The sequence below is a fragment of the Apodemus sylvaticus genome, chromosome 3 (genome assembly GCF_947179515.1).
Source record: "Apodemus sylvaticus chromosome 3, mApoSyl1.1, whole genome shotgun sequence".
Taxonomy (NCBI): Eukaryota; Metazoa; Chordata; class Mammalia; order Rodentia; family Muridae; genus Apodemus; species Apodemus sylvaticus.
This window is the reverse complement of record NC_067474.1, coordinates 134,093,436-134,118,622: the sequence shown is the minus strand read 5'-3', so window position 1 is coordinate 134,118,622 and position 25,187 is coordinate 134,093,436. Positions and strand designations below refer to the sequence as shown.

Sequence of the window (25,187 nt, the reverse complement as noted above, 5' to 3'; positions counted from 1 at the left end):
TTTGTAGTCCAGGCTGGCCTGTCTCTGCCTCTCAGAGTGCTGGGATTAAAGGCATGGGTTACCACTACCCTGGCCAATGAGGCTTTTAATGTTAGTCACATGTTGATGCTCTAAGACTCCAAGATCAAAACCCTGCTGGGGCCTTCAGATCTTCTCTTCTGGTCCATTCTGCCCAGGCACTAGCTCCAACTCCCCCCCCTTTTTTTTTTTTAAAAAAAGATATTTTTATGTGTATGTGTGTGTGCCATGTGCTGATCCCAAAGGAGTCATCAGGCCCCCTGGCACTGGAGTTACAGGTAGGTTATAAGTCGTCTGATCTGGGACCCAGGATGCCAAGAGTTGCAAGGGCTCCTGAGTGCTGAATCCCCTCCCCTGGCCCTTGCTGTGTCTTCTGCCTTGGGGATCTGACTTGATTTTGTATATCAAAGGCTTAGAGATACACAACACACACACACACATATATATTTACACATTTATTATGTATCCCCTATAAAATACAAGCTCTGAGGACCAGACTTGCCTTGCTCCCTCTCATATTCCCAGCGATAAGCTGGTGCTCATTAAATAAATAGTTGGACTGACTATTGATTGCTCAGACGCAGGCTCCTACACTCTGTACAGCAGCATCTCAGGCGTGGCGCAGGCTTAGTGCCAGCTATGTGGCTGGAGGAGCTGAATCCCCAGTCAGGGACGGGCTGTGAGGCCATCCAGCGGGGCAGGAAGCGTGTGGTTGCCGTGCCAGAGCAGCACTGACTGCTGCTCTCTGCCAGAAGAGGATTAGTACCAATCCAGATGCTTAAAGCTCTACAGTTGACCAGGGCTTCCAGAGTGGGTGCTGAATCTGGGCCACCCAGTTCCCACAGAAGGCAGGCACAGTGAGGACAAGATGCCCCTTCTATGGTAACAGCCCAGGGTACCTGGGTCATTCGGCCTGAGGCTACAAAGGCATGTGCCACTGTACACTACCCAGAGTAGCTGCTACCAAGCTCGGCATCTGGGGAAGAACAGCAACATTTCCTCTCTTGGAACAAACCACTAAGTGAAAAAAAACACAAATCATTTATTCTTTGGTTGTCTATACAGTCACTTAAATATACCATGCTGCTGACAGGCAGCTGCCTACATAGGCCCCAGGGTGGTTCTGGGCCTGCATCCTGAGCCTTCAGCCAGGCCCAGAGAAGAGTGCGTCCTGCCACGCCCACCCCAAGAACAGTAGCACCATGCAGAAGGCTGTGGGCAGGATCCTCCGGCTGGGCAGCAAACAGAAGTGCCCTCACTCTGCAGCCTTGAGGGGCTGGGAGGTCTGGGCTGCAGGACCGAATTCCCCCCATGAGTCCAACTGTGACCTAGCTGCTGTCACAGCTCATCCTTGTGCTTCGACACTCTGTCTGACAGAAGCTCTTCTCCAGGCTTTGGTGAGCCCTGTTGGTCAGGCAGGGGCTGTTCCTGGGGGAGGTCCATCTCTTCTGGGCTGAACAGCATCTTCACCAGGTCATCTGCCTGCACCCTGTCCTGCAAAGGCAAACTCTTCTCAGAGGGCCTCTGGCTAGGCCCTCACCTTCTTAGTGGCTGCTTCCAAGAGAAAGATGGCAGATGGCCGTGCTGCCACAGGGGCTCTGGGACCGCCTCCTTCCCAGCAGGCTTAAAGTTCTGGTAGCTGGAGCTACCCAGGCCGAACCGAGGACTCCACATCAAGTCCCACCCTCTCCCACTTCCACGTGAAAGGGAAGGTCCAGGAAGGCAATGACTGCAGGGAGTGCCTGGGTGGGGAGTCTCAGGGAAACAGACAACAGCCCTTACTCTCTCACTGTGCCGAGGATCCAGCGTGAACCACAGGGCGATGGCACAGCGCTGCCCCCTGGTGACAGCCTTCACTCCATGTGGGTTCTCGGTGCCAGAAGAGAATCCCACTGCCCTTCCACACTGGGGCTGAACCTCTGCCTGTGGGGGGTGGGGGATGGGGTTAAGCCTCAGAAGAGCAAGCATCATTAGGACAAGGACCCAAAGGACAGTCAGAGGAGAGCTATCATATCCCAAAGCCCCTGGCCCAGGGACGGGAGACAGGCTGGGGGTTGGTGGGGGTGGGGTGAGGAGGAAGCCCAGTAGTCATTCTGTCCTCTGGGGACATCAGCTCCAGAGAGCAAGGTCTCTGTCCCCAGGGATGAGGACAGGGGAGCACTCACAGTCACAGTCTTGGCATCTAGTTCAGTGAAGTAAAAGTTTCCTCCATCGAAGTCCCCATTGAGGTAAAGGATGGCGCTGGAAAGGCAGGAATCCAGACATGGCTTATGTCCTGTTCCCCAGAATCCTCCTCTGTGTACTTTCCACTAGCAACTGGAGACCAGAAGCTCTTCTGAAGCTAAACAGCTCACATGGCCCCCCACCCCTCTTTGGAGACTGGCCACACCCTGGCCAGTGTACCTGTGTGCCCCGCTACTCACACCCTTCCTGAGGGTCTCCTTACTGCCTGTCCTCTTAGGTGGGGTCTAGGCTGAGGAACTGGCTTCAACAGACAGCTTGCTTCTCTCTGCCTGTGTGTGCACGTGTGCGAGGGCTGGGAGGCCACGCGCAGGGCACGGAGGAGCCTCCAAGGCAAGCGCAGCGCCTGGGCACCACACTGCTGCGCTCACCTGTAGTCCCGGAACGTGTAGGCTGGGGGCTCCTTGATACACACGAGGGCCTCGGCATTCAGGATGCAGTTGTCCACGTGGACAGGGTGGCTGCTGTCCTTCCTCTCGGCCTGGGACTCTGCGGCCAAGATACTTGTTAGAGTAGATAGACAGGAAACATAGTGAGGTGCTCTCCGGTTGACGCATGGAGCAGGGGACGGAGGTGTGTCCCACATGTATGCGAATCTATGGAACTGCCATGTTCTGGGTGGGAGGAGTCTAAGCTAAGCCAGCGCTTAGAGATGACGGCAAGTTTTGGGGATGAACAGGATGCAGGCCACGAGGCAGATCCTGGGCCAAGTGCCATCACCCTGGTAGAGCTAGGGATTTTCTGAAACAGGAAGGACCACAGGGGCCAACAGTGGAGGCTGGTGGGTGCAGGCTCCATTGACTTCAGGAGGGGTGGGGCGGGGCGGGGCAGGTGAACAGAAGCTGAGAGCCATAGCCCACGAAGTGGGGCTCTGTGAGTGGGGCTAGGTGGGAAGCCACACAGGGAGGGGACACAGAGAGAAAGGACAGGATTACTGTAAATGCCAGCAGAGCACACCTTCCTCCAGCGTAAACCTTGGCACACTGTATGGGAATGGCAGATGCTGCCTCATCACGTCCGGCCAGTCACCGGCCCCTGCCTGCCTTCCTCTCCACCTCTCCCGTGGCCTCTCTTCTCTGCTTCCTTGCCCCTTCCAGATCTCAAGCCTTCACCCTCGCCCACCGTGGCCCCTGCTGACCGGCTCCCATGCCTCAAGTCTGATCCACCTGCTCCCAATCTCTTGGCACACAGTCGCAAAGTTCATCTTTTAGAAAGGAAAACCCTGCCAAGCCCTTCAGCGTCTGCTCACGCCTCCTCCTCATGCCAGCACTCACTTGGAGGCTCTGTGGCACACAGTCAAGTGCCTGACACATTCCTTTGGTGTGTCCAGATTTTCTTAGTGCTTTTAACACCCTGAGGGAGAGAGACGCTTTCCAGCGCCTGTCACCTTCCAAGGCGGTGTCAGAGCCAGAGTCTTCTGAACGCTAGCTACAGCAGGACAGAGTTGGCTTTGGGCCACAGAAATGTGCTGCTGGCTGCCTGGCTGTGCCTCACCCCTGCTCGTGGCTGTGAAAGCAAAGGGGATGTCAGAAGAAAGAACCAGGCCTTGTACCTCTGTCTGACTTCAAAGGCACCCGCTCCCACACACGCCTGGTACCTAACAGTTACTAGAGAGGGCTTGCAGCTCAGAGCAGGACCAAGGGACCGAATTAAAGGACACGGGACAAGCTCCAGCGTGCTTCCACGTACACTGGCAGTGTTCTTAGTTCCCTCAGGCTTCTGTTCCTTTAGAACTGGTCTCTCCAGCTTGTAAGGCTTCGTGCTGCCCTCAGCCCCACAAACACAGCTATCCTACAGAAGTCTCACCACCCCGCTGGGAGGCCTCCTGACCCCTGGGTGGTTGACTGCATCTTCCTGCACACTACATTCAACATGCTGGGCTGCAGCCAACACACTAGCAACAGATGTCCCAGTCGGTATAAAGGAACCATGCCCTCATGCCCTCAGAGTCTAGTATGGAGCCAGCGCATGGCCTGCTCCCCAGAAACCGCAGGGGTGATGAGGCCCACCTTCGATGGCAGTGCGGCACACCAGGTGGGAATAGGAGAAGTAGAGGGGAGTGTCCAGGCGGAAGTAGGACTCCATGACGCGCCGAACCTTTTCTGTCACGTTGTAGTACATATGGGCGCTCTGCAGAGGAACCTTCCCTTCCTGCCCGAGCTGCAAAGAAGACTGGGGGTCAGCTGCCCCGACTCTCTTCTACAGGCTGCCAGGACACTGAGGTACGAGGCTGCACAATGAAAGCACCTCCCGTCCCACCGAGGAAGGGGCGATCTCTGTCCCCCACACCTGACAGGCTCCTCTCCGCTCTCCTTTATAGTTTTCATGGCCTCTGCTCAGCAACACAGCCCCCTGGGATCAGGCCCCACGCCTGGGGACCCGTCTCATCTCAGTTGCCTCATTTTTATTGCGCCTGCTTTAGCAGCCAAGATTTACCAGGAAACCTCCTCGCCTTAGCTTATCCACCCTCGCTGGCAGCTGGAATGTCGTCAGCAGTGAGACACTTTACTTCTCCCTCTCTGTCCCCACCCCCAGCTCCTCCCTAGAGCCGGAGCGCATCCCCTCAACCCCTGCAGACGGATTCTCCCTGCTCCATGCTCTAGAGAACCAAGATGGATTTTGGATTTTACCTTGAGAGCTTTGAGGACAGTGACACCATAGAACTTTTCATTCGGGGTGTGTGGGGAGGTCTGACCTCGGTAGCCATCTCCTGACGTTGCTGCTGCCTAATGGACCCAAAAGACAAGACAAAGTTAGTCAGAGCAGTTTTGTGTGTGTGTGTGTGTGTGTGTGTGTGTGTGTGTGTCTGTGCATGTGGACATGCATGTGTGAGAGCGTGTGAATTTGAATGTGTACGCATGTGCCTTTGGGTGTGTGTGTATGTGCTTGAGTGTGTGTGCACCTGTGCACATGTGTGTGTGCTCATGCCCACGGGTGTGTGATGAGTGGGGTTGACCGAGGGCCGCAGGGCAGCAGGGACCGCTTTGCACCCAGAGCGGGAAGAAGGTGCCGTGACGGGTTCCTTACGTTGGTCAGTCTCTGCAGCTCCTGGCACTCATCGTCAGAGATCACACCATCCATCACCACTCGCTGGGAGCCATTCAAGACTTTGGAGTTCATGGTGAGGCTGATGCCTTCATACAGCAAGGGGCCACCTGAAAATCAAGGACTGGATGGACCAGGTCCCAGGGCAGCTCTGCCCAGGGCCTCCTCACAAAGAGCAGGCATTCCAGAGGCTTCAAAGGGGTGCAAGTCTGCATCCAAGGCCCCACGCTGCCATCAAACAGCCGCTGGCTCCGGCCCCTGAGTAAACAGCTGCACACACTCCCAAAACACGAACCTCAGAAGCTGGGCTCAATCCCCAAATCCTCCACTTACCGGGTGACTTTAGCAAATTACTTAACCACTCTGAGTTATACTAATTTTTTTTTTTTTTTTTTTTTTTTTGGTTTTTTTTTGAGACAGGGTTTCTCTGTGTAGCCCTGGCTGTCCTGGAACTCACTCTGTAGACCAGGCTGGCCTCGAACTCAGAAATCCGCCTGCCTCTGCCTCCCAAGTGCTGGGATCACAGGCATGAGCCACCACCGCCCGGCCGAGTTATACTAATTTTTAAAAACTATTTTATTTTAGCCGGGCAGTGGTGGTACACCTTTAATCCAGGCGCTTGGGAGGCAGAGGCAGGTGGATCTCTGAGTTCAAGGCCAGCTTGGTCTACAGAGAAAGTTCCAGGACAGCCTGGGCTACACAGAGAAACCCTGCCTGGAAGAAGCAGACGTTGAAGAAGTGGACTGAAGTTACAGACAGCTGGGAGCCACCAGGTGGGTGCTGGGGTTCAAACCCGGGTCTTCTGGAAGAACAGACAATGCTCTTACTGTTGAGCTATCTCTTCAAACCTCCATCCAACCCGCTTTTTTCTTTGAGATTGGATCTCACTGTGTAGACAAGGCTGGCCTCAGACTCAAGAGATCTACTAGCCTCTGCTGGGGTTAAAAGCAAGAACCACGGAACCCCCACACCCAGCCTCAAGTTTTTCATTTTTGGTTTTGGTTTTTCGAGATAGGGTTTCTCTGTGTGGTCCTGGCCGTTCTGGAACTCACTCTGTAGACCAGGCTGGCCTCGAACTCAGAAATCTGCCTGTCTCTGCCTCCCAAGTGCTGGGATTACAGGCATGCACCACCACTGCCCGGCCCCAGCCTCAAGTTTTAATCAATCACAGTTAATAGCATCTACCTTATAAGTTTGACAACAGATTAATGAGAACAACAAAGCAAGCTAAACTCTCAGTACAGTATTTGATTTACAGTGAATGCTCAAAAATGTTGCCCACGATATCTTCATTGTCATATTATGCATAAGAACAATCTTATAATCTGCCTAACCTACCTCATAGACATGAAGAGAAGCAAGGAAAGTAGAAAGCGACTTCTGTGCCAGAACAGACTTGTCACACACTATTCCTGTTCACGTCAATCTAGAAATGGCAAGGGGCAACGTTCTGCCTGTGGTTGCAAGGTGTCTGCTTGGGCCATGTTAGATACCTGGCTCAACCCCATCTGAATGCTGAGACCTTGTGAGTGATGTGGCAGAGCGAGGGCCTAACACAATTCTCCATAGTCAGAGAGCTGGAGAGAGCCATTCCCCACGGTCAGACAATAGCTGGCGCGAGAAACACCGCAGAGCCCTCACAAACTCAGAGGAGGGAAGTTACAGGAGGCTCTGTAAGGTCTTGGGTGTGACTAAGGGAAGAGATGATGCAAAGTACATTGGGAGTGGGGACAAGCATGACCTGTGGGCCAACAGCAGGCTCAGGGGACCAGAAACAGCTCATCCCATTTGATGTAGAGACATGGGGGATACAAACACACACACACACACACACACACACACACACACACACAGAGAGAGAGAGAGAGAGAGAGAACAAGTACACAGAGGATGCTTGACTATTGAGAATGCATGGTCCTGGTGTTTGGAAGACAGGCCTGGCATCTGCGTGGTAAAGGGTAAGAACAGACAGGAAGGGGGTTGGGCCTATGTGGGCCAAAGGCAATGGGAAAGGGAAAGGCAGGAGAGGAGGAGAGCAGAGGGTAGCCATCACTGTGGACCAGGAGTGCAGCAAATGGAGCAGAGAAGACAGGAAGCTTCCAGCTCCTGATAACAACGTGAGCACTTGGAGCGTGAGGCAGGAGGCTTATGCTAGCCATACTTGCTTTGACTAAGCTAGTCTAACTGTGACATGGGAATCTTACTTCTTAGCCAAAGGCCCATTCTCAGGGCTGTCTGGATGGCAGCTCCTTGGTGTGTTGAATGTGGAGGAAGTCCTAGCACCTGCTATGCCAGCAGAAGCTGGTATATGACGGGTTGAGAAAAGCCTTGTGGGTGCTGCCCCCCTGGTGAACGCAGGCGGGCATGCCACCTGCTGCGGGCTCACCTTCCCGCGTCAGTCTGCTCACATCCAAGGACTCCTTGGTTTTCTCCTCCACGAGGGTCTCAATCTCCTTCATGAGGTTGCCTATCTCCTGGGAGATGCGGGCTGCAGTTTCGCGTTCTGACCTGTGAGCATGGCGGCACTGAAGACCGTGCTGAGGTCAGCCCTGGTTCCTACCCCAGTGTCCCAAACTGGACCTCCCCAGCCCTGGCTAGGATCCCCTCTGCCTGGGTGCTCCGTCAGACCGAGCCAGCCGTGGGATTACTCACTTCTGTTTCTCCTGCAGTCTCTTGGGGATCACCTCTTCTGGAGTCCACGAGTCCTAAGGAAAACAGCAGGAGACTTAATCTTCCTGGTATCATGTGTGGCATACGGCTTCCTGCCTCACTGCCTGCAGGAAGGTGGACTCTTGGGACCTAAGTTACTTTTGATGGCCCAGGACCGCCTTCCACCATCCATCCACTGTGCCCCCATCCTATGCTTGGCTCAGTCCCGGAAAGCATCTCCCCACACTCAGTGCCTCCCTCTCTCCCGCCCTCGCAGCTCCTGCTCACCGGGTCCACAAAGGGAATTCCGAAAACGTCATAAGCGAAGAAAAGCAGTTCTTTCTCCAGCAGGCTTCGATGTCGGTATTCCTGGGCACTCTGAGGAAACAAAAAGTCTCCTAGATTTAGCCCTTACCCTTCAGCCCAGGGTGGCCCTCCCTGGCATTTTGCACTTCCCTATGCGACTGAGGTGCAGCATAATTCAGCTTCACTGAAGGAAAGGAGATCCCAGTGGGTCTCTGAAGCGGGAGAGTTGGCGACCCTCAGAATGGAAAGAGTCCAGTTTTGCTTTTGATGTTCTGGACATTGAATCCAGGGCTTCGAGCGTACCAGGCAAGGCTCTCTGCCAACTGAATTGTATCTTGAGCCCTCTTCTCCTCTTGGTATGTTTTATTTATTTACTTCGTGTGTTCTGGAGTGGGCGACCTCCACTGTGCACGTGTGGAGGTCAGAGGACGACTTTGTGGACTCTGTAGATTGAACTCAGGTCACAAGCTCATGTGGCAAATACTTTTTTTTTTTAAATTAGTTTTTGATTCTATTTATTTAGTGTGTGTGTGTGTGTGTGTGTGTGCTATGGAGGTCAGAGGACAATTTGTCAGTTTCTTTCTTGTACCATGAGGGTCCAGAGATTAAACTCAGGTCACCAGGCTCGGCAGCAAACGCCTTTACTCACTGCGCCATCTTGTCTGCCGTCTCACTACATAACCCAGGCTAGCCTTGAGCTTGTGATTCTTCTGCCTCTGCTCCCTGAGTGGGAGCTCACGGGCACTTCACTGTGAACTTCATCTTAAAGAAGAAGACTCTTGGGAGCAGCAGGGTTGAGAGAGGTCTTTCATTCACACCGGGTTTTGGGGTCCTCAGGCTCATGTTCTTTCTACTTGGCCACCCGCCATTCCTCAGAATGGCCGGACTCTATCCCTCCCTGAAGGTGGGCAGCTGCAGAATAGCTACGCTTGGCACTCTGACATCGCATGTGTGCTCAGGGGTAGGGCTTACCCAGAGCTGGGGAACTGAGTCCCTTTCAGGGTCACATCTTTTCCCTGGGTCCCTTACTAGGATCCAAGCAGCAGAAGGAAGAGAAAAAGAGAGACAGTAATAAAGTGGAGGCAGTTCAAGGAGGAACACATTAAAGGAATCCACCCTGTTGGCTACCACAGTCAGCCTCGAGGAAGTGGAAACTCTATCTGAAGGAGTTTAAATGATTGGCTTCCTGCTCCACGGTGCTTCCCAGCAGGGTGAGTGGCCTGGGCTGGGGATCAAACCCAGTATTAGCTACTCCTGCCTGGGGGAGAGTTCTTCCTGGGGGCAGACTTCTAAGTAAATGTGCCACACGGAGTACTTCCCTTCCCTTCCCAGGCTCATTAATAGGATCACAAGGAAGGAAAAAAAGTAATAACCAAGCAAGACAAAGAAAGATTGGAAGGGCTTTCTTAAAGCTAGAGGGCCGCCATCTAGTGGCCAAGAAGGATAACTACAAGAAAGCCAGTCTCACCTGGGAGGGGCTGACAATGGGATTACTTTCTCTAGAGACTCAATGCCAGAACTATGTGGGAGGAATTGGGGCTTGCCCCTCAGAGTTGAAGTCCGAGCTACCTAGGTTTTCTCTTCATTCTAGAGATGTGGATAATGCTGAGTAAGTGTAGAGAGCAGACAATGACAGGGAGAAATGCACTCTGAGACAAAAACAGAAACAGAAAGCAGGTGTGGGCAAAACAGAGCCACTAGGAAGGAAACAGCTCTGACTTTGGGTAAACAGCATCCAGCATCTAGTTTGGGCAGAGAAATCTGTGTGTCAATCTGAAGAATGCACATCGAAATCTAGAGGATTTGGCTTTGGCATGTTCTGCAGACTCCTGGTACTCCTCCCCACCCTGAGTGACAAGCTGAGTCCAGGCCCGCCCCACCCGCACCAGGAGCATCTTCTTCCTTCTGACTGGGTTCAGCCAGAAGCTGCCCTCGCTGAAGCAAGTCACTCACCACCCGGGGGCTGATGGAGCTGGCCTCTTCTTCTCCAAGCATGGCAGTATAGTAAGCCAGATTCTGGCTCATGACCTCATCACTGGGGAAGAAGAGGAGGTAGGTCTTGGCACATTCAATAGCTTGTGTATAGTTCCCAACTGCAAAGGAAGAAAAGAAAATGGCGGTGAGGGAAGGGTATAATCCTAGACACCAACAGCCACTTAGCATCCAGTTTCAGAGAAGCCTTGAGGCCACAATGACAGGACAAAGCAGTAACTTGCTACACATGACTGTCTAGAAGAGTAAGATTATAATAGCCGATAGCTTCCTAGACTGACGGACCTCTCCAACTCAACTACACATGCACACACACCACGTACTCTTGGATGTGCCCTATCGGCTGGTACCCAGTAGGTACCCAGTAAACAATTGCTAATTTGCTGAAGGTTTGTTTTTCCTGGATATTTTTAGTCCCCTTTCCCTGGGAGGAAGACTGTGAGCTCGTATCAACAATTGTACAAACTTACTGTGCTATTATTAATCTTCATTCAAATGCAAAGTTAGATTATAAATGTACAAAAAGGGACAAAAGAAAGAGGCCCTAGACTCCCCAGTTCCTCCCTTCTGGGCAGTAGAAATTGGCTACCTGGGTCACTGGCTTGTGACAAAACACCCAGGAATAGGCATGTGGCCTCCCATAGCCATAGACATGCTAAAGAAGTGGAGTGGTCACAAACCCTGCCTGCCTAGACTTCTTTTTTTTTTTTTTTTTTTTTTTTTTTTTTTTATTTGATATAATTTATTTACATTTCAAATGATTTCCCCTTTTCTAGCCCCCCCACTCCCCGAAAGTCCCGTAAGCCCCCTTCTCTTCCCCTGTCCTCCCATCCACCCCTTCCCACTTCCCCGTTCTGGTTTTGCTGAATACTGTTTCACTAAGTCTTTCCAGAACCAGGGGCCACTCCTCCTTTCTTCTTGTACCTCATTTGATGTGTAGATTATGTTTTGGGTATTCCAGTTTTCTAGGTTAATATCCACTTATTAGTGAGTGCATACCATGATTCACCTTTTGAGTCTGGGTTACCTCACTGAGTATGATATTCTCTAGCTCCATCCATTTGCCTAAGAATTTCATGAATTCATTGTTTCTAATGGCTGAATAGTACTCCATTGTGTAGATATACCACATTTTTTGCATCCACTCTTCTGTTGAGGGATACCTGGGTTCTTTCCAGCATCTGGCAATTATAAATAGGGCTGCTATGAACATAGTAGAACATGTATCCTTATTACATGGTGGGGAGTCTTCTGGGTATATGCCCAGGAGTGGTATCTGGCTAGACTTCTTAGTTGAGGCATTGGAGAGGAGAAAGCAGGCCTTACTGTTATAGTAGGCAAACTGTAGGTAATTATAGTGCGAAGGGAGGAAGTCTTCAAAAGGCTTTTCCCGACTTGGGTGGGACGCCAGCTCAGTAACACAGTTCTGCTTACAGCTGAGAACCTGGACGTAATGATCTGAAAAGAATCAGACAGGAGAATAATGAGGTCTTTTGCTTGTTTAATTTTGTTTTCCAAGTGTAACTTTCTCTGTGTAACTTTGGCTCTCCTAGGACTCACTCTGTAGACTAGGCTGGCCTCGAACTCATAGATCCGCCTGCCTCTGCCTCCTGAGTTTTGGGATTAAAGGTGTGTGCCTCCACTGCCTGACTAATAAAGTCATATTTAGGATTCAGATTCTGGCTAACATAGGCAAACCGAAGTGGAAAGCGATCTCTGTGTGGAGGATGAGTGCATGCTTTTGTGCACACGTGCATGCACATGTGTGCAAGTGTGAACACGTGTGTGTATAGGAGCCAGGTGATGTCAGCACCTTCTTCCATCACTCTTCATTACGTTTCTGAGACAGGTTCTGTACCTCAAGCTCACCCATATGATGAGACAAGCTCTAGCACGGGGATTACAGGGGAGTGCTGCCATGCTTGGATTTTATATGGGTGCTTAAGGATTTGAACCCAGGTCTTCGGTTTTTTGTTTTTGTTTTTTTTTTGTTTGCTTGTTTTTTTTTTTTTTTTTGAGACAGGGTTTCTCTGTGTAGCCCTGGCTGTCCCGGAACTCACTCTGCAGACCAGGCTGGCCTCGAACTCAGAAATCCTCCTGCTTCTGCCTCCCAAGTGCTGGGATTAAAGGCGTGCACCACCGCCACTGGCTCTTAAACCCAGGTCTTTTTTGCTTGTGCAGCAAGCATCTTTCTTACCCACTGAGCCATCTCCCTAGCCCCTGGAAAGCAATTTTTACTCAGAGTTCCAGACTTCAAAAATTTGAGGAGCTAGAGAGATGGCTCAGCGGTTAAGAGCACTGTCTGTTCTTCCAGAGGTCCTGAGTTCAATTCCCAGCAACCAAATGGTGCCTCATGACCATCTGTAATGGGATCCAATGCCCTCTTCTGGTGTGTCTGAAGATGGCTACAGGGTACTCATATACATAAAATAAACAAATGTTTAAGAAAAATTGGGGGTGCTGGAGAGATGGCTCAGCGGCTAAGAACACTGACTGCTCTTCTGAAGGTCCTGAGTTCAAATCCCAGCAACCACATGGTGGCTTACAACCATCCGTAATGAGGTCTGACTCCCTCTTCCGGAGTGTCTGAAGACAGCTACAGTGTACTTACATATAATAAATAAATAAATCTTAAAAAAAAAAAAGAAAGAAAAATTGGGGAATGGGGTTACATGGTGCTTGTGTGCATTGTCAGGACTTTGACCTTAAAGCCCTCTGAGGCCTGGTCAGGCCACACTCTCAACGGCACCCACCTGTGATGGCCTGGAAGAGGTCAGCACTGTAGTCTAGGTAGTTGTAGCCATCGTAGTCATAGGGCCCTTCGCAGAGGGCACGACACTCCTCATCAGCCACAAAGTACTCCTGCAGCGCCGCCTCCAGGTGGGGCACAGCTTCCTGAGGCTTCTCCTCTGAGTAGAGTCGCACCCCTAGCCGAAACTCATGCTACTGGAGGGAAAGTGTACTCACAACAGGCTCCAGAGGAGCCCCTCGCCTTGTCCTAAGCCACTATCACGGAGTGACGATTCCTACTCCTGAGTTAGGGATGGACGGGGTCCTGGATGTGCCTACACAACAAAGGCTGACAGTAAACGGGCTTCCAAGCACCCTGGAATTCCCAAGGCTTCACTCTTGTTGTAGGGAGAAGAGAGAGCTCGCTGTGATGTTTATAGGTTTCTGTGGTGCTTACGGTTTTCAGATGACACAGGCTAGAGGAAGACGGCTCAGTGACTATAGTGTATGCTATCACGTACAGCCAACCGAGCTTACTTTAAAAGTCCTCTGGTACTGGTAGAGTGCTTAGTGTGCATACTGTGCATGGGTGCTGTTGTTCTGATAGTGTTCTTATATTTGTATGTATATCTGAATGTTATGTATGTGCGCACACACATTCTTTTGTTGAATATGAACCCAGAGCCTTGTGCATACTAAGCACATGTTCTACCAGTGAGTATACCCTAGGTTCTCCAATGTTCTGATTTATAAACTATTAAAATGATCAAGAACATGAGTTCTTTATAAAAATGCTATTCAAATGTTAGATCAAAAAGGTCCTGAAAATACACATAGAATATGATATTAAATTAGGCTAAAAAATGAAATATGGGGGTTAGAGAGATGGCTCAGTGGTTAAGAGCACTGGCTGCTCTTCCAGAGGTCCTGAGTTCAAATCCCAGAAACCACATAGTGGCTCACAATGATCTGTAATGGGATCCGATGCCCTCTTCTGATGTGGCTGAGGACAGCTACAGTGTACTCACATACATAAATAAAATCCTAAACAAAAAAGAAATATGGAAGACTTGGGGAGAGCCTGGAATACACAGCACAGAACCACATAGCAGTGCTCTCTCTCTCTCTCTCTCCTTCTCCCCCCTCTTCCTCCCCCCCTCTCTTTTTCATACACACACACACACACACACACACACACACACACGCGCGCGCGCGTGCGCGCGCGCGCGCCTGCGTTGGAGGATGTCTTTTCACCATGTGGGGCTTGGCCTCCAGATCCCTGAAGTCTGCCTCCTTTACTCCAGACATGGTTTGGTAATAGTCGAGGTTCTGCCGCATTTCCATGTGCTCAGGATTGCCCACAAAGAAGGTGTGTGCCGCTGCCACAGCTTTCTCCAGCTTGTTTATCTATAGATGATGTAAAAGAATAAGTTCACATGCAAATTCTGTGCATTTTGATTGTTTGCTTGGTTGGTTTCTTTGTGTGTACATACATGTGTGTGTGTGCATAAGTGTGTGTGTGTGTGTGTGTGTGTGTATGCTGACATGGGGTGTTGCTATATAGGTCAGTCTCAAACTCCCAGTCCACCTGCCTCAGATCCCAAGTGCTGGGATTATAGGTGAGACTTTGTCTCAAAACAAAATAAAAACAAGCAACTAAACAAAAACTGATTGAAACTTAGTGACTGAGCTGAAGGGTCTACAGCTGCAATGATTTGGCAATCCTGCAGAAAGAGCAGTTAACAACTGCACTGTGGTGACAATCCAAGGGCTGCTGTAGAATACTGTGCCACCACGCACCACGCCCAGCTTACACTCCCCAGCGCTTCAGGACTCTTCCTGCTTCCTTTGCTAGGTCCCTCAACCCTCACCGTCCTCCCTCTGGGCACTGGCACCTAGCTTCCTCTGGTGGACTAAGGCACAGGGCTTCTAATTCTCCCGTTTTCACCACCACCACTTTCTCCTTCCAGAATTAACTTTCTGAGAATGAGGACTGATGATGTGCAGAAGCCTCTCTAAACTTTGCAGTCATTCCTGGCCTCCCCACACGGAAGTCATGCAAGGGGCTACCCCATGGCCCCCAATACATCATGCTCTACCTCTACTTTCCCCTCTCTGGGAATAACCATTCTTCAGTGTCTCCTCTTCCCCAGGCCTAATTTAACTGAGGCAAAGCTAGAGTTTCCCTCCTTTGTGCTCCCCCAGTCCCAACTTAACTGTATAACCTTTTCTGTTAGCCCTTTGTACAGTGACTCCTAGCAGTGACACAAGAAAAACAAAGGATCAATCCTTGTAAGCAACTGTCCAAGAACTGGAATGTAGTAGGTGCTCAATAAATGTCAACAAATTTTAAGTAGTGCTATTAAGAATTAATGACCCCAGCCGGGTGGTGGTGGTGCACGCCTGTAATCCCAGCACTTTGGGAAGCAGAAGCAGGCGGATTTCTGAGTTCGAGGCCAGCCTGGGCTACAGAGGGAGTTCCAGGACAGTCAGGGCTATACAGAGAAACCCTGTCTCGAAAAAACCAAATCCAACAAAACAAAACAAAACAAAACAAAAAATGACCCCAGGAAGAACCCAATCAGTCCAACACAATTTCCAGTAACCAGAAGGAGTGAAGGGGACAAAGCAGAAATCTGAGGTCCCCAAGAGCCTCTAAGTCTCTCTTTAGGTCGAACTGAAAGGTCTGTGAAACTGTTGTAGCTATGTAGTCTGCATGTGCAGTCCATCCCTCTACCATGAGACTAAAAACATTTACTCAAAGGATACTGTATCAGGGCAAATGAGGCAATAAACAAATGTAAAGTGCTTTAACAGAATCCTGGGTGATACTGCCAGTCATCACCGGCAGACAAGGCTGGTGTTCCAAGCCCGTTTGTTGACTTGGCCTTAAAGCGCTGTGGCATCCCAAAACACAGTCATTTTCTTAAAAAAAAAAAAAAAAAAAAAAAAAAAAAAAGCCAGAGGGTCCTCCACAGGGCGGAGCCAGGCAGCCCCTGCTGGCGACGTGGCAATCCCAAGTCCTGAAAGAGCGCTGCTGTTGGACTAGGGAGCAGGGAAAGCACGATTGGAGAACAAACCGGAAGGAAGATGCGGCAGAAGCACTTGGACACTTGCAATGAAGTTCGGCTGGGAGACCCAAGCGGCCGCCTCCGTTCCCTCTTAGGAGGGCTTCCCAAAAGAAAAAGGTCAGGTTTTTCTTGGCTTGGGCTGTCACTACTGGCTGGACCTTTAGGGTTAGCATCTGCCTATAAGAACCGGGTGAAGCGCTCAAAGTCGGCCAAGAGCTCCCCAGCCAAGAGCTCCCTTCCCTTCCTGCCTTCTCGTCCCTGCTCTGCTCCCCAAGTTCCCCCAGGTCGCTCCCGGCCACCGCTCCGGACCAGTCGCACCTTGAAATAGGCGACCTGCAGGTAGTTGTACGGGCTCCGCTTGTTGAACTCCAGGTCCAGTTCCTCACTCAGCAAGTGGGCAGAGGGCGGCCCGAGGCAGCGGCGCAGGCAGGCGGCACGGCGCAGCACAGCTCCGAAGAAGCGCAGGTCGTGCAGGGCGGCGGCACCCGGGTCCTGGCTCAGGCTGGGGGCGAGACCGAGATCGAGGTCCGGCGCCCACGGCAGTTCGGTAGCACAGCGTGTGCGGCAGCGCAGGCGGAGGGCACGGAGGGCCGCCCGTGAGCGCAGCGCCCGTTCCATGTTCAGGACCACCCCGGGCCAGTCCCCGCGCGCGTAGGCCGCGGTCCCTTCTGCGTAAAGCAGGTCAGGGGCTGCCACGTCCCATCCCGGCTCAGACTCCGCCGCAGCCCACAAGACGGCGGCTAAGGCGACAGTTAGCATCGCGGCCAGCAGCCTCCTTACGCTCATTGCCACGGTCTTGCCCCTCCACTTAACGGGACTGCTCGCCTGGGGCACATTCCAGAGTCCCGCCCCCACAGAAGCCACGCCCCAACCCCAGAAGGAAACTTGCTTTTAACCAATCCAAACACTTACTCTTCGTGAGGCTCCGCCTCTAATCTCCTGCGCACAGCTCAGTGGCCTGAGAATGAGAAAGCCACGCCCACAGCTGTTGTGCGCCTGCGCGTCAGGCTGAGCTCCCCAGCGGGTGGTGGGGCTGAGGTGCTATTATGGCGGACCCCGGGGTTCCCGGCCGGTACGAAAGTGGCACGGGAAATCTGGGGAAGGAGGCGGCGGGTCCTGGAGGTAGGTGGGACTGAGTTGCCGGGGTAAGAGGTCGCAGCCGGGTTGCTCTTTCTTGCTGTCTCGCGGAAGGCTGAGGGCTTCAACTTACGCCTATGTTCCGGGTGTGTATCGCAGGAGCCCTGGTGGAGCTCACCCCGACCCCCGGCGGCCTGGCTCTGGTGAGCCCCTACCATACCCACCGGGTCGGGGACCCCTTAGACCTCGTGGCGCTCGCTGAGCAGGTGCAGAAGGTGAGGAATAGCCAGCCATCTTCGTACTTTATCCTGCCTCTTTGGGCTCGGACTTCACTTTATATCTGCACCCTTAGGACAACCTGTGAACTCTGCAGAACTGAAGTTACCATTCCATTTCACACGAAGAGGAGCACTCTATCCCAATTCCTTTGTTGTTGTGTGTTTTGAGACAGGGTCTTTCTACATAGCTCTGGCAGTCATGGAACTCACTATATTATAGACTTGACTGGCCTCGAACTCACAGATCCACCTTCCTACGCCCTCACCCCCAACCCCCACCCCATGCTGGGATCAAATGTGTGAGCCACCATGTATGGCTTCTATACCAAATTTTTAAATAGTCACTTATTTTATTCTGCTTCCCGTAAGGTCTTTATCTGTCACCCAAGAGCTTGTGGAACTTAAAAATATATGTTCTTGCTTTCCTTAAAAAAACAACAAACAACAACAAAATGGTGCTGGAGGTGTAGTTTAGTGTTAAACCACTTGCCTAGCCCTGAATTTGATTCTTAGCACTACCAAAAAACATGCAAAAAGGCACAGTGTAAAATTCCTATTTCAAAAAGACCACACACAATAAAATTGGAGACAGTTTCATTTGCTGTATAGACTAGATTGGCTTTGAATTCAGCCTCCCAAAGGCTGGGTATTATAAAGGTTGCTGTCACACATGGTGAATTTCAGTGGATACAGTATTCCTATGTCCAGAGCTTAGACATCAGTTGCCATAATAGGTAAAATAAAGAACATATGCAAAATAATGGAAAAGACAATAGAAGTTTTGACCCAGTAGTTTTGGACACATTATTTCTCTCCCGAGGAGTTTTGGACACATTGTTTCTCTCCCGAGTAGTTTTGGACACATTGTTTCTCTCCCTAGTAGTTTTGGACACATTGTTTCTGGGGCTCTGAGTATATAGAATGAGAGCTTTGAGGTGGAGAGGCTCACAGGTCTAAGTGAAACTCCAGTTTCCTTTTCTTAGCAAGACTTCCCCTGTAGAGTCTTTTTCAGTGTCAGAGCCTGACTGCTTTAAAAGCTTCTAGTGTTCCCTTTCTCTTGTATAAACTAGTTTATTTGGCAGTTATCGTGTTCAAGAGTTTGTTTTGATCAAGAAAATTAATGATTGACAGGCCAAAATCCCTCACATAAAAATGTGTCTGCTGTAGTACTTAAGAAAAAAATCAAATGTTTAGGAAAGCCCTTTTAACTAAAACCTTACTTTTTTTTTTTTTTTAAGAGAGATGGGCACAAAATAGGTTTAGAAGACTATCACTTGTCTGTTTAATCAGATTGCTATTGGAGGGAGGATAGCTAGGGATAAAATCTTGGGCAATCAACACTTTGAATTTTTTGTTGTTGTTGGGTTTTTTTGTTTTTTGGGTTTGTTTTTTTCTAGACAGGGTTTCTCTGTATAGCCCTGGCTGTCTTGGAACCCACTCTGTAGACCAGGCCTGCCTCTGCCTCCCAAAGTGCTGGGATTATAGCGTGCGCCACCACTGCCCTGCTAACATTTTGAATTTTTGAGTAGTGACTGTCATGGACTAAGCCAAAGAGAGAAGGAACACAGTTTTAGTCTTTTTTTTTTTTTATGATTTATTTATTTATTTTATGTATGTGAGTACTTTGTCGTTCTCTTCAGAGACACCAGGAGAGGGCATTGGATCCCGTTACAGTTACAGATGGTTGTGAGCCACCATGTGGTTGTTGGGTATTGAACTCAGGACCTCTGGAAGAGCAGTCAGAACTCTTAACTGCTGAGCCGTCCCTCTAACCCAGATTTAGTCTTTTATGCTGGTGACATATAAAGGATATATTATTCTGTTGCCTCCAGTTCTCTAGAATAATCCATCTTTGAGAAGCTGAAGAAAAAAAAAACACTTTAAAAATGAATTGAGACTTGGAGAAGAGGTTCAGTGGTTAAGAGCACTAGCACTGACTGTTCTTGTTGAGGGTTTAGTGACCAGAACTCATGCTGAGGCTCACAGCTATTTGTAACTCCAGTCCTGGGGTTCAGGTGCCTCTCTGGACATTGCTTGGACACAATGCACATACACACATGCAGGCAAACACCTATATACATACAATTAAGAGCTAATGAAATCAACATATTCACTGTCTACATACTGAAATACACGTGCTGCGTGGACTGTCTCCTGATTCCTTTAATGTGTGGTCAGAAAGCTTTCGGAGGTTGGGATTGAGACATGGATTTTGGAATTAAATTTAACTATGTTCAGATCCTTCAATTGCCATTTATTGTAAAATGTCACCATGCCTGCCTTGAGTCTTAATACGTAGCTTAAGTTATCGTTTCTGGAGAGTTAGAGGCCATTATTAATGTAGAGATTCTCAGAGTGCTTGGGTCCAGGATCAGTGCCTACTAATTATGTGTACCCTTTGGAACTGGCAAAAGGACTCACTGGTTAAGAGTATTTGCTCCTGCAGAGGATGCAGGTTTGGATTCTAGAACCTACCTAGTGGCTCATAGTCATTTATAACTCCAGTTCTAGGTGATTCATTGCCCTCTTTTGATTTTCTTAGATGCCAGGCACACATATGTTACACGTACGAATAAATACAACTTTTCAAAAATGTACTCTTTCCTTAATTTCTTTTTAGTTAGGCTCTGGTTTGCACAATGTCCCATAAAGGGAAAAGGGATTAGAGAGATAGCCTGGTGCCTTAGTATTTTACTGCTGTAAACAGACACCATGACCAAGATAACTCTTAGAAAGACAACATTTAATTGGGGCTGACTTACAGGTTCAGAGGTTTGGTCCATTATCATCAAGGCAGGATCATGGCAGTGTTCAGGCAGGCATGCAGGCATGGTCCAGGAGGAGCTGAGAGTTCTCCATCTTGTTCTGAAGGCAAACAGGCGAAGACTGACTTCCAGGCAGCTGGGACAAGGGTCTTAAAGCCCAGGTCCACAATGACATACTTCCTCCAACAAGGCCACACCTACTCCACAAGGCCATACCTCTTAATAGTGCCATTCCCTGGGCCAAACTTATTCAGACCACCACAGCTGGTCATCTAGGTGAGCACTTGCTGCTCTTGCAGAGGACCTGGGTTCAGTACCCAGTCCTATGGTGTGGTATGCACCCTCTGTAACTCTGAGTCTATGGGATCTGAGAACTTCTGGCCCCCTCAGGCACCAAGAAAGCCCACAGCACACATATATACAAGTATGTAAACACTCATATATATGAAATTAAAGTGGCTGTTTAAAAATGAAAGGGAAAGGGAGGTGATTATAAGCTTATTCTTCTCATAAACCTGTCTTAAATATGGAGACTGCGTTTTCTCTTTATTAGCTATATGGATTTTTCTTGTCCTAAAAACAATTTATTTTATTTTATTTTATTTTATTTTATTTTATTTTGGTTTTTTTGAGACAGGGTTTCTCTGTATAGCCCTGGCTGTTCTGGAACTCACTCTGTAGACCAGGCTGACCTCGAACTCAGAAATCTGCCTGCCTCTGCCTCCCAGAGTGCTGGGATTACAGGCATGTGCCACCACCACGGCTTGTTTTTTGTTTTTTAAACCATGGCCTATAGGACCATCCATGACCGGTTGCTGCCCTTACCCTTTTAAAATTCATTATGTGTGCCTTGAAGTTTTAGGTAGGTATGGTGTAGGTAATCCAACTGAGGTGATGATCAGACTCCTACACTAGCAGGTGCTAATAGTCCGTCACAAGCATCTTTTGATTTTCTTTCTTTCTTTCTTTTTTTCTTGTTTGACACTGTCTCACTATATAGGTAGCCCTGGCTATAGATGAGGCTGGTTTCTAACTGACAGAGGCCCACCTGCCTCTACCTCTTGAGTGCTGGGATTAAAGGTGTAAGCTACCACATCTGGCTTGATTTTCATTTGCAAAACTCATTATTTTAAAGATGTTCAAACATGGAAAATGGGTTGGATGTGGTGCACGCCAGTATCTTCATACTTGAGGAGGCAGGAAGATTGCAAGCTTGAGGCTTGCCTGGGTTCATTAGTGAGTTCTATAACCACAGGAGCTCCACACTGGGGAAAACAAAATCAAATGATGTCAGGAGATGAGGGTGTGGAAGCATCAAAGCCCAGTGTGATTAGAGTTGAGAGTGAACTGCAGCAGAGATGAAGGAGCCTTTAATTCTGGGTGTGGGGTCATTAAAGTGTGGGCTTCCCCTGCGTGGGGCTTGAGGGTGGGTCGGGATTACATGGCAATGGAATGGAAAGGCTGCTCTGTGTAGGGCAGAGCTGCTGGCATAACTCCTTGAACTGCATCCCCGTGAGAGCACGGGGCCTCTTGCTGTTTCATCCCAGAGTTTGGTTTTCTCTCCTCTGTAGGCTGATGAATTCATCCGAGCAAATGCTACTAACAAGCTGACAGTCATTGCTGAGCAAATCCAGCATTTGCAAGAACAAGCTAGGAAGGTGAGAAAGAAATATCATCAGGGCTGGTGCTGGTTAGGCCAGCTGTCCTTTTCCTGTGCTTGGGAGGATTGGATGACCTTGCTTATAATCATGCCACCACCATTGCTTCTAATACATTCTGAACATGTAGAGATTTTGGATAAAATGCAAGGAATATGCCCAAAGGCTTTCGTCAATTATTTGGCATTGCTATGATGAAATACCTGGGGCAGGTCAACCCTATAATGTGTGTGTGTGTGTGTTTAAAAGATTTATTTATTTAATGTATGACTTTTCTATCTGCATGTAAGAAAAGGGAATCAGATCCCAGTATAGATGGTTATGAGCCACCATGTGGTTGCTAGGAATTGGACTCAGGACCTCTGGAAGTGCTCTTACCCACTGAGCCATCTCTCCAGTCCTATGATGTTTATTTAGCCCACGGGTTTAGAGGTTCAAGGGCAGGGTGCTGGTGTAGCTCAGCCCTGGGAATTGTCTGGACCATATCTACTCATGGGGGGGGGGGGGGAAGAAAGACATCGTCAAACAGGAAGCTAGAGGTTCAGACGTGAGGCCCAGGCCTTCACAATGCTGCACCCAAACTCAAGTCTTCATGTTGCTCTTCCCAAAACTCCCTCCTGAGGGCAGTGCCTATGAGACTCAAGGTCCTTCCTCTTACATCTCTGCTTTCATGACCAAGCTCCTAGGATCCTTTAGGAGATAAATGGCATCTGACCCAAAACAGAGGTTAAGAGAAGTGAGCGTTGTTTGTTTCTTAGCTAGGAGAAAGGGCAGGGTTTTGTTTTTGTTTGTTTGTTTGTTTTTGTTGTTTTTTTTAAGGGAGGGAGGGTCTCTCTTATAAAAGCAATGTACCTGAAACAGGAAAAGACCTTCAGAATCCCCCAAGCCAGCCACACTCATTTAAAAACCTTATCCCTTTAAAAGCTTTTCCCAATGTAGCAGTTTGTGTAATTTTCACATCCTCAGAACTATTTGGACCCCAATAGGAAGTTGTTGCTACTGGGGAAAGGGATTGAAGGTTTTTTGCATGCTTTGGTTAGAGGGATGTGGGTGAGGCTGGATAACCTCTGACTCATCAGCTGTCACTCCTCTGTGACTGGCAGGTGCTGGAGGATGCTCGCAGAGATGCCGACTTGCACCATGTGGCTTGTAATATGGTGAAAAAACCTGGCAGCATTTACTACCTTTACCAGCGGGAAAGTGGCCAGCAGTACTTTTCCATTATTTCTCCAGAGGTAAGAACATTCATTCTTACCTCCAAACCAGCTCCAGCTTTTGAGGAATTCTGGGCATATTTGTATGAATATGTAAACATGTGCTGGGCAGTGGTGGCACACACCTGTAATCCCAGCACTCTGGGAGGCAGAGGCAGGCGGATTTCTGAGTTCGAGGCCAGCCTGGTCTACAGAGTGAGTTCCAGGACAGCCAGTGCTATACAGAGAAACCCTGTCTCAAAAAAACCAAATCCAAAAACCCAAAAAACAAACAAACAAAAAAACCAAAAGAAAAAAAAAAAAAGAAAATGTAAACATGCATATTGGTCTGTGGTTTCCTAGAAAAACGAGGTGATGTGAGCCCAGGTGTGGTAACAAGTGATGTGTGCCTGAATGACATTATCTGACATGTACTGTAACTTCCAGCAATGGTTTGAGCAGTCTGAGGTGAGAAGCACAAGACGTCTGTAGGAAGAGAACTTTTCACTCCTCACCCTGATGAGAACTTGCTCCTTTGCCCTCTAGGAATGGGGAGCAGGCTGTCCCCATGACTTCCTTGGTGCCTACAAGCTGCAACATGATATGTCGTGGACTCCTTATGAAGACGTGGAGAAGCAAGATGCTAAAATCGCCATGATGGACAAACTGCTGAGCCAGCCCGTGGCCTTGCCCCCATGCACTGAGCCCTCCTTCCAGGGACTGCCTCACTGAGTATGGCTCTGACTAGCAGCCCCATGAGCAAGGCCTGAGCGCTACCCACCTCCTGTCCACATCATTCTTTCCCTGGGAGTGGGGGGAAGGAGGACTATGGGTATTTGGGTGAATCATGAACTGCTTGGAAGATGATCTTGATGATGTAGCTGCTGTTTTGCTGTCAGTTGGGATGGTAAGGAATCACAGAACTGGGGGATCTTCTTGGGTCCGCTGATGCTCAGTCAGTTGGTTTCCAAGGATTGGCTGGTGCTTTCCTTCACCTCCAGCTGTTCCTCCCTTTAAGTCAAAACACTGGGGAGGAAGAGCCTTCCTAGCAAGCTGGTGAGTCATTCTCCAAGAGGAACCGTTTGTCTCTTTTTTGTGTCGGGTTGGTATTGAAGCTGTCTTCATAGGTGCCTCCACGCTGATCTCAGGCTGACCCAGGAGCCTCAGTGTTGCCTAAGAGGGATTGAAAAAACAGCAAAGCCTTGGCCTGGCTAGGTGAGAGTGTTGACTCTAGAGTTTCAGTCCTGATGGCGTCCCGTTTGCCCTTCTGCCCTTCCATCCTAGTGAGACTGACGGGACACTGAAGCAGCAGCCCGGCAGGCCAGGTTTGGGAAGTCATCCTAAATCCTGCAGGTTAGACCTAGAAGATGTATGCAAGGCTGCCACTGCTGTTTATGTGTCCTTCCTAAAGCCTTCTTAGGGACAGCCTGAGCACAGCACCACCACAAGGCAGACCCATCAAATGGAAGGGCTGGAGAGAAGGTCAGCCATCCAGGGGCTTGCTGCTCTGCTGGAGGACCTGAGTTCCATTCCCAGTCAGCTCATAACCACCTGTAAGAGAGACCTCACACTCTCCTCTGACTCCATTAGCCAGACACACGTGGCACACACCAACACCCCCCCAGATATACATATCCATACATTTAAAAATGAATCTTCTCAAAGAGGGATAGTATGGAAGAATAGGGCAGGAGGACACAAAACAAGAAAAATGAAGAGACAGGAGTATTTCTGAGTTCGAGGCCAGCCTGGTCTATAGAGTAAGTTCCTGGACAGCCAGAGCTACATAGAGAAACCTTGTCTTGAAAAAACAAACAAAAAAGACCGATCTGTCCTCAGGTTAGGAGTTGTTAACCTGTAATTGACTAGTACTGGTTGGCTTTAATATGTTAATCCTGCCTTAGCATCCCTGGTGGTGGATTTACAGGCATGAGCCATCACACCTAACAAGTTAGCTCAGATTGGAACTCTTACTGAATAAATGATGAACTGAATGGACAGGGTGATGGCGTGTTTACAGTATTCATGAGGCTCTGATTCCATCTCCAGTACCGCACACAAGCAGAAGGTGCTGGACAGGGCCTTTTTTAGCTAAAACTGCTGTGACCGACTGGGCTTTTTGACCTTGACCTCATTTCCCATTTAGATAAGTTAGTCAGAAGTG

The 25,187-nt window shown here is 49.5% G+C and overlaps 2 protein-coding genes across 2 annotated transcripts; one reads left to right on the top strand and one right to left on the bottom strand.

Moving 5' to 3' along the window:
- Positions 1–460: 460 nt before the first annotated feature.
- P3h1 (prolyl 3-hydroxylase 1) lies at positions 461–16,910 on the bottom strand (the record flags this gene model as incomplete). The annotated part of the gene is made up of 15 exons (XM_052175841.1): positions 461–1,512; positions 1,801–1,941; positions 2,184–2,259; positions 2,631–2,748; positions 4,269–4,419; positions 4,890–4,985; positions 5,287–5,414; positions 7,691–7,812; positions 7,957–8,009; positions 8,242–8,331; positions 10,213–10,352; positions 11,578–11,709; positions 13,005–13,194; positions 14,236–14,388; positions 16,371–16,910. Coding segments are annotated over 15 exons (2,286 nt in total), but the record flags the coding sequence as incomplete, so codon positions are not given.
- A 119-nt stretch (positions 16,911–17,029) lies between these two features.
- Positions 17,030–25,017, top strand: C3H1orf50 (chromosome 3 C1orf50 homolog). The gene is made up of 5 exons (XM_052177194.1): positions 17,030–17,174; positions 17,289–17,404; positions 21,744–21,830; positions 22,934–23,065; positions 23,570–25,017. Exons 1-5 carry the CDS (start codon positions 17,099–17,101, stop codon positions 23,753–23,755), a joined length of 597 nt encoding a protein of 198 aa, XP_052033154.1. The 5' UTR covers positions 17,030–17,098; the 3' UTR covers positions 23,756–25,017.
- Positions 25,018–25,187: the final 170 nt, after the last annotated feature.